Source organism: Tauraco erythrolophus, chromosome 16 (genome assembly GCF_009769465.1).
Source record: "Tauraco erythrolophus isolate bTauEry1 chromosome 16, bTauEry1.pri, whole genome shotgun sequence".
In the NCBI taxonomy this organism is placed as follows: Eukaryota; Metazoa; Chordata; class Aves; order Musophagiformes; family Musophagidae; genus Tauraco; species Tauraco erythrolophus.
This window is the reverse complement of record NC_141480.1, coordinates 612,653-627,466: the sequence shown is the minus strand read 5'-3', so window position 1 is coordinate 627,466 and position 14,814 is coordinate 612,653. Positions and strand designations below refer to the sequence as shown.

The 14,814-nt window shown below is 50.1% G+C and overlaps 1 protein-coding gene across 2 annotated transcripts in view; it reads right to left on the bottom strand.

Annotated features, from left to right (window-relative positions):
* Positions 1-9,953: 9,953 nt before the first annotated feature.
* The window catches only part of LARS1 (leucyl-tRNA synthetase 1), a 30,614-nt gene continuing 25,753 nt past the window's right edge, over positions 9,954-14,814 (bottom strand). For both annotated transcript variants that reach the window (XM_086621366.1, XM_086621367.1), the window contains 4 exons: positions 14,496-14,600; positions 13,308-13,403; positions 12,180-12,312; positions 9,954-10,180 (listed from right to left, as the gene is read on the bottom strand). In XM_086621366.1, coding sequence (XP_086477492.1) covers positions 9,975-10,180; positions 12,180-12,312; positions 13,308-13,403; positions 14,496-14,600 — 540 coding nt within the window. In that variant the 3' untranslated portion in view covers positions 9,954-9,974. The remainder of the gene's footprint in view (positions 10,181-12,179; positions 12,313-13,307; positions 13,404-14,495; positions 14,601-14,814) is intronic.

Genomic DNA, 14,814 nt, shown 5'->3' with positions numbered 1-14,814 from the left:
CAGCTGCATCCCCACGAGGATCCGCCCCAACCCCTTGCCCCTCTCTGGATGCTGTCATCCAATTTTTATTTTTATTTTTTCAGTTGGGTAGCAATGAAAAGGGAGGCATCACATGCTGGCAGGAGGGTGGTAGCTTTGCATGGAGGTGGGTGAGCTCTTCAAAGGTTTCTGTTCTTTTTATATATATTTAACTTCCCTACTGTCTTCCCACCCTCCAGACTCTCTTCAGCCCATTTCCCCAGTGAAGAGAGGTTTGACATCAGCACTGGGACCCTGTTTTGTCATTCTTGAGTTGGCTACACGGGAGGCCACCCCTTTCCCCTCCAGGGATGTCCCCCCTCTGCGGCTCTCCAGGGTACGGAGGGGCTGGTCCAAGCCCGGCCCCGCTCAGCCACCACGTCTGCAGTCTTGTGGTTTACCACAAACCATCACACGACGCACAGAGCGCAAAGAAAACAGCATTAGGAAAAGCAAATCACAACTGCAGGTACACTGCAGCGTAACGTACTTCTGTAACGAAAACAGACTGTCCTCTGCCTGCCCGGCCGAAGGCGCAGGGGCTGATCCGCGCTCTGCCCACCCGGAGCACCGCGTCCATCGGCAAACCGTGGGAGAGGAGCTCTGCAGAAGCGCGTGAAGCAGCGCCCGGGGACAGAGGGACCGTTAACACGCCTCGCACAAGTTCTCGAATTGGGCCTATTTTCTACCTGCTCGTTTCTTATGATTAGTTAATGAATCGGAGCCCGAATCAGATCATTCATCAGCTCAGCTTGAACGGCCGGCCGAGCCCGGCACAACCCTGGCAGTGCTTCAGTGACTGCCCCCGGAGCGTGACCCGCGGCCACCGTTCCTGATGGGTTCCGAGCAGCGGCAGCAGAGGTAAGAAAACACAACGTTAACTCATTCTCCCCACATCCGCCAGGCTGGGGAAGCCTCCCCGCCCCGGCCAGACGTGACTTGTCTCAGACACAAATGGGGGGCAGAGGAGCCCCCACCCCAGCGCAGCCGGAGCTGGAGCGCTGCGCCTGGCCGGGACTCTCCCCCCGACACGGAAGGTGGAAGTGATGATGTTCAGTCTCGGGAGGGAACAGTGCATGGCTGCTCCAGATGGCAGCTGCATCGCTGGCAGACGGCTCTCCGAGACTGAGAACCGCGGCCAGGCCGGGGTCCAGAGAGAGTCCCCCGGGATCAGTCCCTGCTCCATGACAAAGAGGATCTAATGGTCCCTCGGTCGGAGACACGAGCCGTACAAGAGGATGCCGTGGTCACAGGATGCGTTCAGGGTCACATCTGGCCGAGGCTCCGCAGGCTGATCCGGGCAGGGCAGCTCCCGACTCCCGCAGAGAGGAGTGCCCGGGGCACCGCCAGAGACCCTGCCCGGCTGCGACCGCCGCCCGTGAGCCTTTGGCAGTCGTTCTCGAGAGGATTGCTCCCACAGCCACGATGGCTCCTCTTTGTACGTGGAGGTCAAGGGGGTTTTTCAGTTTGTTTTGCTTTTTTAACACGACCACATAATTCCAAGAACCTGAGGCTTTGGAAATAAAGTGCCCCAATCCTGATAAGGCAGTGAAAGACCACGGTGTGCGAGACACCAGATATTTACCACTTTCACTCTCCCAACAACTCTGTTCCCCCTCTGTAACGGTCTGTTTTCTAAAACCAACATTAGAAAAGCACCTTTAAGGTCACAGCGCATCCGGACTCCTCATCCGCGCTGCATTTGGTCACCAGGCGTTTCAATGAACGCTGATTTCCAAGCACTGTGTTCCCTGACTTCATCCTGTTTAATTTTTCACAAGCCACCAAAGCAAAACAAGAGCTGTTACAAGACCGAGTGTCTCCTCCAGATTCAGAAAACCCAAGAAATGAGCTTGAGAAAAAAATAATCTGAGCAAATAAGCAGCCTTCAGTGCAGGGCCCTCCCGGCCCCCGCGGAGCCGCCCAGAGCAGCCCGGAGGGGGTCCCAGCACCCCGACCCCCCGCCCAGCACCAGGGAAGAGGGATGCAAAGGTGGCCCCAAAGCAGGGAGACCACACACGCCGAGCAGCCCGGGCACGTGGCAGTTCACGCGTACGTTTATCGGTGTTTTAGGAAGTTTGCTCGTTGCCCAACAGTTCTTGCAGCCCATCGGTGCAACAACAAGTTTTAAGTGTAATAACAGTTACAGACTTTAAGTTTTTCAGTTTTTTGCCTCAAGTCTCAGTATCTTCCCCATTTTAAAAAGTAACATTTCAAATTACTCGTAAGATCAGTGTTTAGAACCCCAAACCGTCCGGGAGAGGCGACGGGGACTTAGCGGGGGGGTGAGCGGGGGTCGCGCGGGCTGACGGCTTCGTACCCCCGGATGGAGAGTTGGGAACGGATCGGGAACCGCCGTGGGCCGACACACGGGAGAGCGGACGGGCCACGCGGGGGGAGACTATGCATGTACCAGAAGTGGAGAAAAGATCTTTTCCTACCAAAGTTCCAGATAAAATCGATTTTAAAGACAGTAGGGTGGGAGCTTACCTCGATCCCTGCACAACAGACCAGGGAATTTTGTCGTCGTCTTTCTGCACTGAGCCCAGGAGTCATTACGGTGAGATGTTACAGCCATGTTACTGCAAATGAGAAAATGGAAATGGCTATTTTTACACGTGTATGTTTAGAAACAGTAGGATATATCATCTTCTTTTATTTGGTGATGGGTAGGAGGAATAAGTAAAATACATACATACATTTAGTTTACTGTTCAGAGACACTTGTACAAATTCCATGATGCTTAATATTTTTTCCATGATGTGAAGTTCATTTTTTAAAAAGGTTTTTTCAATTTAACATACTATTCGAGAGAAGAAAGAAGCCAATAAACAAAAATATATTAATTTTCTGTTTTGTATTAATCCTCGAAATATTTATTTTGTATTTCTGTAACTGGCAAACAATGGTTTAAAAATATTTTAAGTTTTCAGAAGTTTACTTGTCTAACTTTATAGCACTAATGTTTAGATTTTTAGCCTGTAGATTAATTAAATTAATTGGAGCCAAATGGATTATGGCACCTTAGACAGTGGGAGTGTGAGGCGGCAGAACGGAGCTGCAGCACGCGTGCGCTGCCAAACAAACTGGTCAGGCTGGTGGGGGTCACCGAGCGGGACCCACCCACGGCCTCGGTGACGCTTCCAGCGCCCGACGCGTGCGGTGTCCCAGCCCGTGGAAGTACTGCGTTACCATTAAAACTTTTTGCATGAAAAAAAAACAGAATGTTGATTTTCACTTTCTTATTTCGGGTTGCTGTTTGGCTGCTGGGAGCAAACGGCGAGGAAGAGGAGGGTTACCTGGGGCTGAGGTTGGGAACTGAGTCTTCACTCTGCACCTCACCAGCACGTACCAGCTTGAGCTCAGTTTCAGCCAGTCTGAGCTTGAGCTCCTGCTTTCTGGTTTTGACTGTCTTGACGCCCAGCAGGAACCTACGAGCAAATACAAGGATCGTATTTAGCACTAAGCATTGCCATTGCTGGACTTTTTTCATGAGCGCTCCGCAACGCTTGGCCAAGGGCAGGCGGGCACCCATGCCCACGTCCCCTGGCCAGACGGGCATCCCGGGGGCTGGGGCCCTGCTCCTGCTCCAGCCTCGCCTCCTGCCCGCGCTCTCAGCTCTGCCCGCGCTACAAACCCTCCGGCGGCAGAACGCGGTCGCTGCGGCTCTCCCAGGAGAGCAAATCCATCCACTCTGGGTGCCGCATCACACGTCCCGGCTGAAGGCGGCAATCCAGGTCCACGCTCACAAAGCCGCTGCTGGATCCGGGCGCTGCTGTGGTGTGATGATGTGGCAGGAGTGGGTGACCGGGCACTATGTCCGGGTTTAACATACCGAAGGGGACAAGAAAAGCAGCGGAGAGGCACTGCTGTAACATACTCACACGTTTTATTTTTAAAAACAAGGCTTTTTGCATGGTGGGTGGTGAGGGAGAAGGACAGGATGCATAGAGAGAATCACGACTCAGGCTCCCTCATGGGGGTGTTTTAACAAGGACACCCTCGGTTAAGGAGCAGCTTTCCTGCAGGGTCCAGTGGTAGCCCACCAGGGTCCGGTGGTAGCCCACTGCTCCAGCCCTCAGGCCACTTGACCGGCCGCAGGCAGCCGGGAGCACTGCCCGGTCTGCACCGAGGGTGCCCTGGAAGGAGCCAGAAGGGATTTACCCAGCAGCACCACCACGGACCAGCTTCTCCACCTTGCCCTGCACATCCCGCCGAGATCACAGCAAGAGTGAGCTCATGGGCCGGATCCAGACCCCATCCAGTGAACTACCCCGCGCTCAAGTGCCCGTGTAGCTCATTTTAGCCCCTGACCTGGAATCCTCTGCCCAGTACACCAGCAGAGGGGAGACGGGTTTTGAGGGGTGCTGGACACCCACAGGTTTCCCTAAAAGCAGAACGTTCGGACACTCGCTGCGCACGAGCCCTTGGCTGTGTCTGCCCCTCGGCTCGAACGGGCTCCTCGTTCCCTGTCACCCATCACAGGGCGATGTGCATCCCACAGCACCCGCCGCGCTGTGCCGCAGCAGCCGCAGGCACACGGTCCTGCTCTTACAAAGTACTTTAAAAACATGAGTCGTTGCCTGGAGCTGCTGCTCCATTATGAAGCAAAGGCTGATTTTGCCTCTGTGCGGGAGACAGGGCAATTCCTCAGGTTTAATGCATTCCTTCTGCTTTAAAAAAAAGCATTGAGGTAAGAAAATAGATTTCCAGATCAAAAAGGAATTTGGCTGCAGGATCTTGCACACACCGGTGCAAACAGCATATGGGGGCGGTGGTTGGGATCCGTCTTCTCGGAGACTGAGCCCCAAATGAACTTTTCATGTTTGTGTCGTTATAACGAGATCATTATCCAGCACCGCGCTCCGGGACACTGGTCCCAGCTGCGGGCACCGAGCCCCAACGGCGCCTCTGGGGACGGGGGGACTGGCTAGCGATGGGTGCCAGTCTGCTGGGGATCCGAGGGCCTCAGCCCTCCCACCACTGTGGCGAGGAGAACTCCTGGATTAGTACCAGGGAGAGCAGCTGCCACGGCAAGAGAATCAAAACCCACAGAAGGAGGGCACTTTGGGTTGTACAGGAAGGATATTTTAGGTTGCACAGAGCAGAGATTTGGAGGTCAGAGCTGTGCCCCCAGTTTTAACTAATTAGCACTTGCAGCACATTCTCATGACCCAATTGATTAAGCCAAAAATGGAAACCAAAAAAGCATCAACTAGAAAAAATGATCAAAATCCTGGTTTTGCTTCTCCACTAGAGACCATGGAGCAGGGAAAGATTCAAGGCAGGAACCGCTGCCCCAAGCAGGGCCCCAGGTCCCCGTCGCTGCTGGGCTCCCTGCGGAGGCTCCAGCCCTGGCACTGCCACCCCTCCAGCCCCGGCTGCTTCGCCCCGCAGTTGTTCCGGGTCCAGCAGACATCTGCAGACTCCGGCTCCCGCGTGCTCAGCCAAGGAGCACTATGAACCTCCCTCCATCAAATAAGCAGCCCAGCTTTTAGACTGGTGTCAGAACAAAACCCAAAGAACTATTTTCAGAGAGCGCTGCTGAAGTGCTCCGTGCCTTTGAATCTAACTCACGTCCTTAATGCAAATTAGTGGTGATGATTTTCTCCTCCTCACGTTATCAAAGACACGAAAGAAACCTGGAGGAAAGTAATGTGACCCCTGCCCAAACAAAGACAAAAAAGGACATGAAAACCCAACCTGCTACTAAAGAAATAAAACATCAAAAGAAATAAAAATTCTTCCCATTAGACACATATCTCTGCTTAATGGGTGAGACATTACTCCAGCAGCCGCTGCTTAAAGAGCCGAGGAGCAGCAGCCGAACCCCCTTTGTGCCGCAGACGAAACGCAGATTTACCTCCCCGCAGCTTCCAGCGATGCCTCTGAGCTGTGCTCGGCTGGCACAGCCCTCCCGCAGCCGGGGCACCGCGGGCACCCGCAGCACACGGGGACACGCCGGCGGCACAGGGGCTGTGCAGGACACTGCCCACCCCGCGGGGCTGCCCTGTGCCGCAGCCGTGACTGTGCACCCCGGCTGGGACGGGCCACAGGAACAGGTCCCAGTTTGCTGTTGTCCCAGTGTTTCTCTGCTGCAGGAACTAGAGGTGCTCAGGGAGACACAAGAAGCCACACGAACTCCTGCCGGTTGCCTTGTTGTGTCGGGCATCGAAGGGGCCGGTGGTGGAGTCCCCGTGGTGGTGGGTGATGATGGCAGCGGCAGTGACGGCCCCCCTGGCACTCTGCGATGCATTGGAGAAAGGAACGAGAACGTAGAAAATTAAAGATTCCGTCTATTTTTAATCACCTGCAAACTACATGTTTGGAGTGACCTTGCAGGGGAGGAAGGAAGAGCCACGGGATCCGCGCTGCCGTTTTCCTTCGTTTTACACCCGCTCCCTCTCACGGATTCCCTCGCTCCCGCGTGTCCTTTCCGCCGAGCTCCACGCCGACCCCCACCACCACCGCACGCCCCGGCGAGGCGCGAGGGCGCCCGGAGCGGATTGCAGCACCCGCACGGACCTCGGCACCCAGCAGCCACCTCGCCGCAAACCACCTCTGGGATGCGGAACGCTGCGCTGTGAGCAGATCCCCGGTCCCGGGGGGGATCTGCACCAGTCACAGCTCCACTGGAAGGGGCTTCGAGGGCCGACAGCGACTGTTCCAGGGCGGCAGATTTTGGCCAGGTGCCGGCAGTGCCACGCTCTCACCGGGCTCCCAACCCCGGCAGCCCCGTGCACCCCCCGTGTGATGGGGGGGCTGACGATGTCCTTTCCCATTAACCCAACGGAGCAGCCCGGCTCTGTCACAGCACAAAGGTCCACCACGGCCCCGCAGGCAGCTCAGGAACCGATGGGTACGAACGGGGACCCTGGGAAGGACGGCACGAACATCACCGTGGAGCATCCCAAGCCCCCGTGGGGGCGGCTCAGCCGCCGAGGTGCACCCCCAGCTCCGGCGTGGCGTTTCTGCTGCGCCCCACTTCAGTGGAAACAATTCACCAAAGGTCACGCAACCCTTCTGACAGAACAGGGCCTTGTTGAAGAGTAACTGCTTCTGCTTTAAACAAAATATAGATTCTGGATACTTTGCCAGTGCCACAGAGTCAATAATTCTCTCTTCTGGCAGCAAAACCCGGAGGGATGAATAAAGCGCCTTGAGCTGAATTCCTGAGCACGAGGAGCCGTGCCCAGGTCTCGCTGCAGAGATGTTTCTCAGTGCAAAACGCAACTGAGCTTTCGTTTCTCATCAGCTATACAGTTTCTATATAGATTTATTTTTTTTAATATACCAGATTATTTATAACGTTAACTAAGGATGAGGCACCAACTCTACTCCTTACTCGAGACCAGAAAGAGAAGTCTCATCCTCAGGCGTTACTCAGGAAAGAATAAACAGCGACGGGAACTCAGACGTTCATCCCGTCAGCAGAGCAACAGCTCCCAGCCAGGCATGGAAACGGATGCCTGGGAGCAGCCCCAGCGCATGGCACAGGTGGCACCACCGCGCTCCATGCCCCGATGTCAGAGTTCCCAACTGCTGAGGCCGCTTCTTGCCCCCCTCCTCCCCACCACCCGGGTAGCAGGAGGCTCCCGAAGGAAAGCATTCCATTGAATCGGGTTTGGAACACGGCATCAAATCCAGCGGACAAGAAGCTGAGTGCAGCGTTGGCATGTCTGGAGGTGGCCAGGGCACATCCCTCCGGAGAGCTTTCCTTGCGAAGACACAACCAAAGCCAGACCCCGTCAGCCGGTGAAAAACAGGCCCAGCACTTCGCTAGTGCCAGGGGATTCAACCCACCAGGGAGTCCGTGTTTTGGTGTTAAAATGAGACAAATTTATCTCGTACCCGCAGAATGGGCACACGGGGGGACAGAGAAGGTTTCACGGTGCCTCGGTTGCCCATTGGTGCCTCCGCCATAACACGAACAGCTCCTGGCTGGATGTGTACCGGAGACAACTCGGTCTAAACCTGCCGCTTCCCTCGGATGTGCCGAGACGGGCAGCAGAGCAGCATCCCGGAGACGGGCTCCTTTCTCTCTGGAAAACACCTGCGGAGAGGAACGTCTGCTCTCTGTCTGGAGCGATTTTCCCAGCGCAGACATCGCGGCGCAGTGCCCAGCTCCATCCCGCTCCGCCTGGCGCTGGGTGACACAGCTGGTGGCACTTGCTGTTCCTCTGAACTTTTCCAAACGTTTTAACTTCCTTCTGTAGGAAACCTTGCCTGTGCCTCACAACGTTCCGGAGAAGAGCGTCTGTGCACGCTTCTGAGCAGAGGAAAAGTGAAGGGCACAGAAAGCCAAGGGAATACCCTGCGGTGCTACGGCGGGGAACTGGGAGAGCTGGGAAATAACAGCAATAACCCTGTTCTTTATGGCTCTGCATTTACACACCTCAAAAACTGGCTCGGTTAAAACAAAGAAAAAAGGTTCCCTTTCCCGATTTCCCTAACCAAAACCGTAACAGAATTCTGTTATTGATGTGGCAAACCTAATACCAAGAAAGGCTCTTTATCCTGTTCCTAGCTTTTACTGGGAAAAAACGCGCATGAACCGGCGTAGCAGTGACATCTCCTGGAAGCCGACAAACCACTGGAGACAAGAACGGCAGCGTTTTAGCTCTGTCTTGCTCATTAACCATCAGCTTGGCTGATCCACGCGGACACGGAGGCTGGACGAAATACCACCACTGTTCGTCCTTCCTGCTCCGAGGGGCACGTGAAACGGCACATACGCCCCTCCGCTTGGGAGCCAGCTCTCCCAAACACCCATGGGACAGCCTTTGCTCTCTGGACACCTGTCTCTCGGATTAGGAAAGAGTGAGGAAGCAATATGTATTGTGCTAAAACTCTGAACTGATTTTTATCTGCTCAGATTATCTGGCTTCTGCTTTGTCAATGTATTGGGGTTTTATTGCCACAACCTCTGCTCCTTGGAACTAATAAAGCTGCTTTTGCACAAGGAAATTAAGGAAAACTTTCCAACCAGCTGACTTCACCCGATCCTCACCTGCTCTTTGTGGAGCACTGATACCAAAACACGCACACATGGGAAGACCATCCGTGGACAAGTTACCAGGGGCAGTACGAGGGTCCCGGTGCCACGACGCGTTGCCTCTGCTACGACGTACCCGGAGTGCCAGCCTCCTCGTCTGGAGGCGACGGAGCGAACGCTGCATCCACTTCAGCCTATCTGGAAACCTCAAATCCTTTTTCTTGTCTTCTGTAAGAGGCTTCTGGTCGCAGAAATCTCCAGCCAAACCTGCTCAGAGGCAGCCAGCCAAAGAAGAGCGATATTCCAGATCCCGATCCCTGTTCTTGTGAGCACATCGACCCCTCGCCACTTGGAATCTCTGTCGGACTTTTTTAAAGCTCTCTCTCCCTGCGCCGGCCCGAGGCGCTGGCACGCTGGCACAGAGCTCACACACTCACCCACAGCGGTTGGGTACCCAAGTCTCCAGCACAGCAGACACCTAAACTTTCCACGCTGGTGTCTGCAGCTCCTCCTCCGGGGAGCGCAGAGCTCAGACTGGGTTAAATCTTATTCTTAACTCTGGCTACAGACACAGAAGCGTGCAGGCAACTTTTTCCCCTCTATTACAGGAGACACACAACCAAGTTCTCTACCCAGATCCCAGGCTATTTAGGAGGGAGCAGAATTCTGAGCATGGTACTAGAGTTTGCTTCTGAAAACACTGGCCACAGCTGAAGAGCAAGAGCCATGTTAGTGTTCAGGATAACTGTTTCTCTCCAAGAAAAGCCAAGGGTCAGAGGAAAATAATTTTATTATATCCACATTTAAAAGAGTAGGGCTGAATTTGCATGCAAAATTAGGTTGGTTTGGGTGGGCTTTTTTTTGTAACAGAACAAACTCTCATCTTTCTCCATTAGAGATGCTTTCAAAGTTGCTCTATGAAACTTCTCACTGCCAGGGATCAAGCCAGGGGCACACCAGTTTAATGAACCAGATAAACAATGGTGTCACCAATGTCCTTTGTCAGGCCATTCTCAGTAACGCAAACACGTTTCTCGTCCAGATCAACGTGGAAGACAGCTTGCTCCAGAATGGGCGTCTTCTCTGCTGCTTCTTTGCCAAGGACTGGAACACGGCGTGGCCCAAGCACAGGATCATCAAACCTCATCAGCTTCACTTTAGAAAGATCTGCAGTAAAGAGACGGGGTAGTTAGGCTACGGCATCTACACACAAGCTATACCATCCACTGAACTCATCAAATTAACAACACTGGGTACTTTAAAATATCTGCTCCAGGGAAATACATTCTCTTGGCAGTAACCTTCACGTTAAGATTTACACCCACTACAAAGACGTCATTTAGTGGTTACACAGCAAGTTACCAGCAGAAAAGAGGGATAAACCAACTCCCAATACCACACTAAGCACTAAATTTCCCTTATCTGGTTTTGGGACAGCTGTAACTGGACAATTACAGTACCATTTTCCAAGGAATTAATTTCAGAGATTAGGAAAAAGGGGAAGGCGAGAGCTGTTTTACATACAATTTCCTAATAAAATACAACTAATAAAAGACTGCTAAGCTGACCAAGAAAAAAATTCAGGAAGCCTGGGATCTTTCAGCCAAACCTTGCTCCAGGTACAGCCTTCTGGCCCTTTTACACCAACAGAACAGTGACACAGTGCCAGGAAAGGCACAGAGTGAGAAAGAGGCACTGCGTAATCTCACTTGTTTTCAATTATTTCAAAACACCCACCCAGCAGAAGGGTAGTAGATACGTGTACACACATCTACTATGTGCACAGTGCATTTCCCTACATACTTCATCACACACCCCTCTCTGCGTGCACCAGCACCCCTAAGCAGCTGTCTTTGTTCTACAGATAAGCATTAACACAACCACAAGCTGTTGAAAGACACAGAAAGAAAAAAATGACTCTGCTGTCGCGAGGTTTTGGATGAGGTCCAGTTTTCCTTTTATACCCAGCTCACAGTGCTTCAGATTTGTTTTATTCTTAATTCCTGCATTCTTCAACAAAAACACAGCTGCTGTTCCTTTAAGAAAGCTGTTTTCCTTCATTACACTGGCCAGAAACTTAATGCTTGTTTCCACAATGTCTAATGTGAAATTTTATCACTCTATTTTGTGTTTTCCTAAAATATCTTTCCAAGCAGGAGAAGTGAGGAATACTACAATTATCAACAAGTAGGCTAGGAAAAAAATTTGCTTATTTCTAAGAAAAATTGAGAAAAATACTACTGAAATACTACTACTACTTACAAAGACCACCTTTAGACTGGCAAGATCACACAAACATTTAAACTGACCATAGCAGCACTCCTAACAGGCAGCTTTTATTCCAACTGCAACAAGGCAAAACACAAGAAAGAGGCCAAGATTTTCTCAGTGCCACACAATGAGACAGTGACAAAAATGAAAACAGCATCTCTGCGCTTCCATCTTCTCAGTGCGCATCACCTCAAGAACTTACATGGCACATAACAGCCCTGCACAGAGTTACTAGACAGAAAAGCAAAGCAAAGTAATTATGGAGAGCAATCCCAGGATGTTTGTCAAAAAAAAGGAACCACCTCTGCACCACCACCAAGGCACCAACTTCTGGCCAGCGAGCAGTGGTGACGCCGTCAGACGCAGCAGAAATTCAATGGCACAAACAATGGTAACTGATAAGCTACTGAGCAATTCTTGAGTAATCCCAGTTTTAAGTGAACAGATAGTTTTTCATTATGAACTGGGACAGAAATTATTAGTAGCAACTGTTAAACTAATTCACCTTAGGCTAAACAGAAAAACAAGTTTGGGAAATTTTTTTTTCAGCCCTGGGCTCCAAAACAGAAGTGGCAGAAGCTGCCTATTACCAGCTATGGGACTAACTCTTTTTCTCGGAAATTCCAAGCACAAGGGGAAATATCATCCATATTAATCTCTGGCTGAAACTAGGCTTCGGTGTACCAGTGGCAGAACAAAAGACTAAAGAGGAAAACCCACAGACAAGCCTGCCTACTTGCACATTATCTCTTTTCTTGTTCACTCAAACACAAAAACTCTTGCTCCTTTCTAAGCATCTAAGACAGCAGCACAAATTTCAGCAGCTTTTTTCCCACTTCTCTCCTGGAAACTTTAATCAGTGTGTGATAGCTTTGTGTCTGTGCTAGTATTTTACCTTTGATGCCTCTGTCCATCTTCATTAAGCGTCTGATCACTGTCTCTCTGCTGTCTCCTTGCCTGATTTCAATTTTTGTAGAGAAGTGGCCATTTGATGGTTGAGGGTTCACCAAAAATACAGACACACTGGGCTGCAAGAAAGTTAATGCAAACATTAACGGAGAATCTGCGTTTGTGATCCAAGCCTCAGAGGAAACATGAAACTAAAACAAATAAACATCATCTATCAACAAATATTCTGGATGGATAAAGATCATTTAGAAACACTGACTGCCAGTGGCCGAATCCAAGTGCTCCCACAACTCTTCAAAACGTAAGCCACAGTATACACAAGTTTTTAGGACATATTTAGGAAAATCAATCAAACTTTTACTGTTGAAAAGTACTAGAGCTAGAAATATTTACACGGGACCACTGTTGCAGTTTCATTACTCTTACACGTTGCTCACTAATTCTTCCAAGACTCCCTGACACAGCTGTACGAATACTTTTGAAAGGATTTATTTTTATGCAACTGAATGCCACTTGTTAGTCCATTACAAACCAGCGGATAAACATAGAAAGTATTAAGAAACACTTTAGAACTCAGCAAAAAAGCAATACGAAGTTTCCCATGGAAGCTGATAATACCTTACACCAAGTACACTAAGCAACACGACGATCGCCAAGTACCAGTGGGGAAGGGAGATTCGGCCATAGTGGCACAAGACCACCTCAATTCTCTAGTTTGTGTTCCAGCTAGAACAGCCAAATGTACTGTATCTGAGGAGCACTACTGAGACACATGGCTAAAAGAAACAAATATAAGAACATGCTAATGCTCAGGTCACCTGTTTTTGATAGTCTTCATGTTAAATCATTGAATTGTGCTGACTGGAAAAGCCTTAGAGCTAAGGTACAATCACAGTCACATTCAGAGCTCTATACAGAGGAAGTAAAAAAAATCCTAATTGCTTCAGGAGATGTTTCTTGTTTTGAAGGATTGTTGGATCAAAGGAAAAAAAATCCAATGTTCATGTCTGATTCAAGTTTTTAAATGGCATATTTGCTTCTGGTTTGGGTTTGTTTTGTTGGGTTTTTTTTAATTAAGTTTTCAGACTTTCAATATCTGAATTTCTGATTTTACCTCCGTTCTGAATGTGGAAAATGGTTTTCCAGGACAGCAGTCTTCTTTTATTTTATCTTCTGCTTCAGATGCAAACTTCACTTCAATGTGATCCAGCTGTTTAAAAAAAAAAAGGGGGAGGGGTGGAGAGGAAAATCAACAGGAGTTTAATTGTTTTCAAGGCAACAACAGCAGTTACAAGGTCTAACAAACTACTATTCATGAAGTAAAGAAGAAAGTAAACGTGCATTGACATGAGGTAACAATAGCATACCCAAAATCACGACACATTGTGTGGTGGGACCTCTGAGGGTCACCTGCTCCCTGCTCGCAGTGGGATTACTGCCCACGCTGGAACAAGTCTGCCCACGAGGATTCTGCCCTGGCACAGAACTTGACGATTCCTGTTCAACTCCAGGGGATTTCACAGCCCTGTTCTCAAGTTTTTGTAGGTTCTCCCACGTAACAGACCCACCGCCCAACGGACCCCCTGTTCAACGGAACCCCCCCCGTTCAACTGCTCCCTCCCTCCGTTCAGTGAGTTTTGCAGATTTACAGGTATTTTTATTTAAAAGTTGTTGCTCCCCCTTGACCTCACTCTGATATGGGACAAGTCCAATAAAGCCCCCTTCATTCTGGTTATCAGATGAAGCTGTGACTGCCACCAGACTAGCATTCCTTTTGCTGTGCACCATAGTTTCAGCACCCCTGCCCAGCACCTGCTCCTTGAAGAGGGCAGGGTAATCTGCTACAGTTAATGCGTCACTGTAAGAGTCCAAGGATACAAAGCCAAGGACTCTGACTCATTCTTGCTAGTAATGCCTCGAAGCATCTCCTCCTCATTCCTTCAGCTGAAAAACATGTAAGATACCAGTTGGTTCAGATAAAAACGTCTCTTCAAAAGTGCCACTGGACTTTACTATCCCAGACATTACCAGTACTGCAGCAAAAACCAGACGTGTTTCATGGGAACACGTTTGTATACTACACACCTACCACTATGTCTCATGCCTATATTTAACAGATTTATACACCTATATTTGACAAATTTAAACAGCAAGATTGAAATATAGAAAGCTGATAAAAAACTACTACTTGAGCAACATACACCCAGAAGCTAATGTTAACAGGTTTAGAGCCTCAGGAAAGGCTGATCCTCCAGCTACCCCGATAAAAAACAAGTAACAAATATGCCAAGTATATACCAACCTCCAGGGAATTTGTCAAATAGACAATATTCTCCATGAGCACTGCACGTTCATCAAATTCCAGTTCCAGATCAAGAACACGTGAACCTTTCTTCTCCAGATTCTCCTATCAGGAGAAAAAAAAAAAAATTTAAAACCCTCTAAACACTGCAAGTAAAACGATGCTCCAAAATGGCAAATCATCTGCATTAGTCACGAAAAGAATAGGCTTTTAAATATGAGAGCTCTCTGCTGGCACAACATGCTAACGTAGGAGCAGTAATTTTCTTGTAACAGGGTTTCTTCTACAGGGAGTTAGTGACACTGATGGGAGGAGTAAG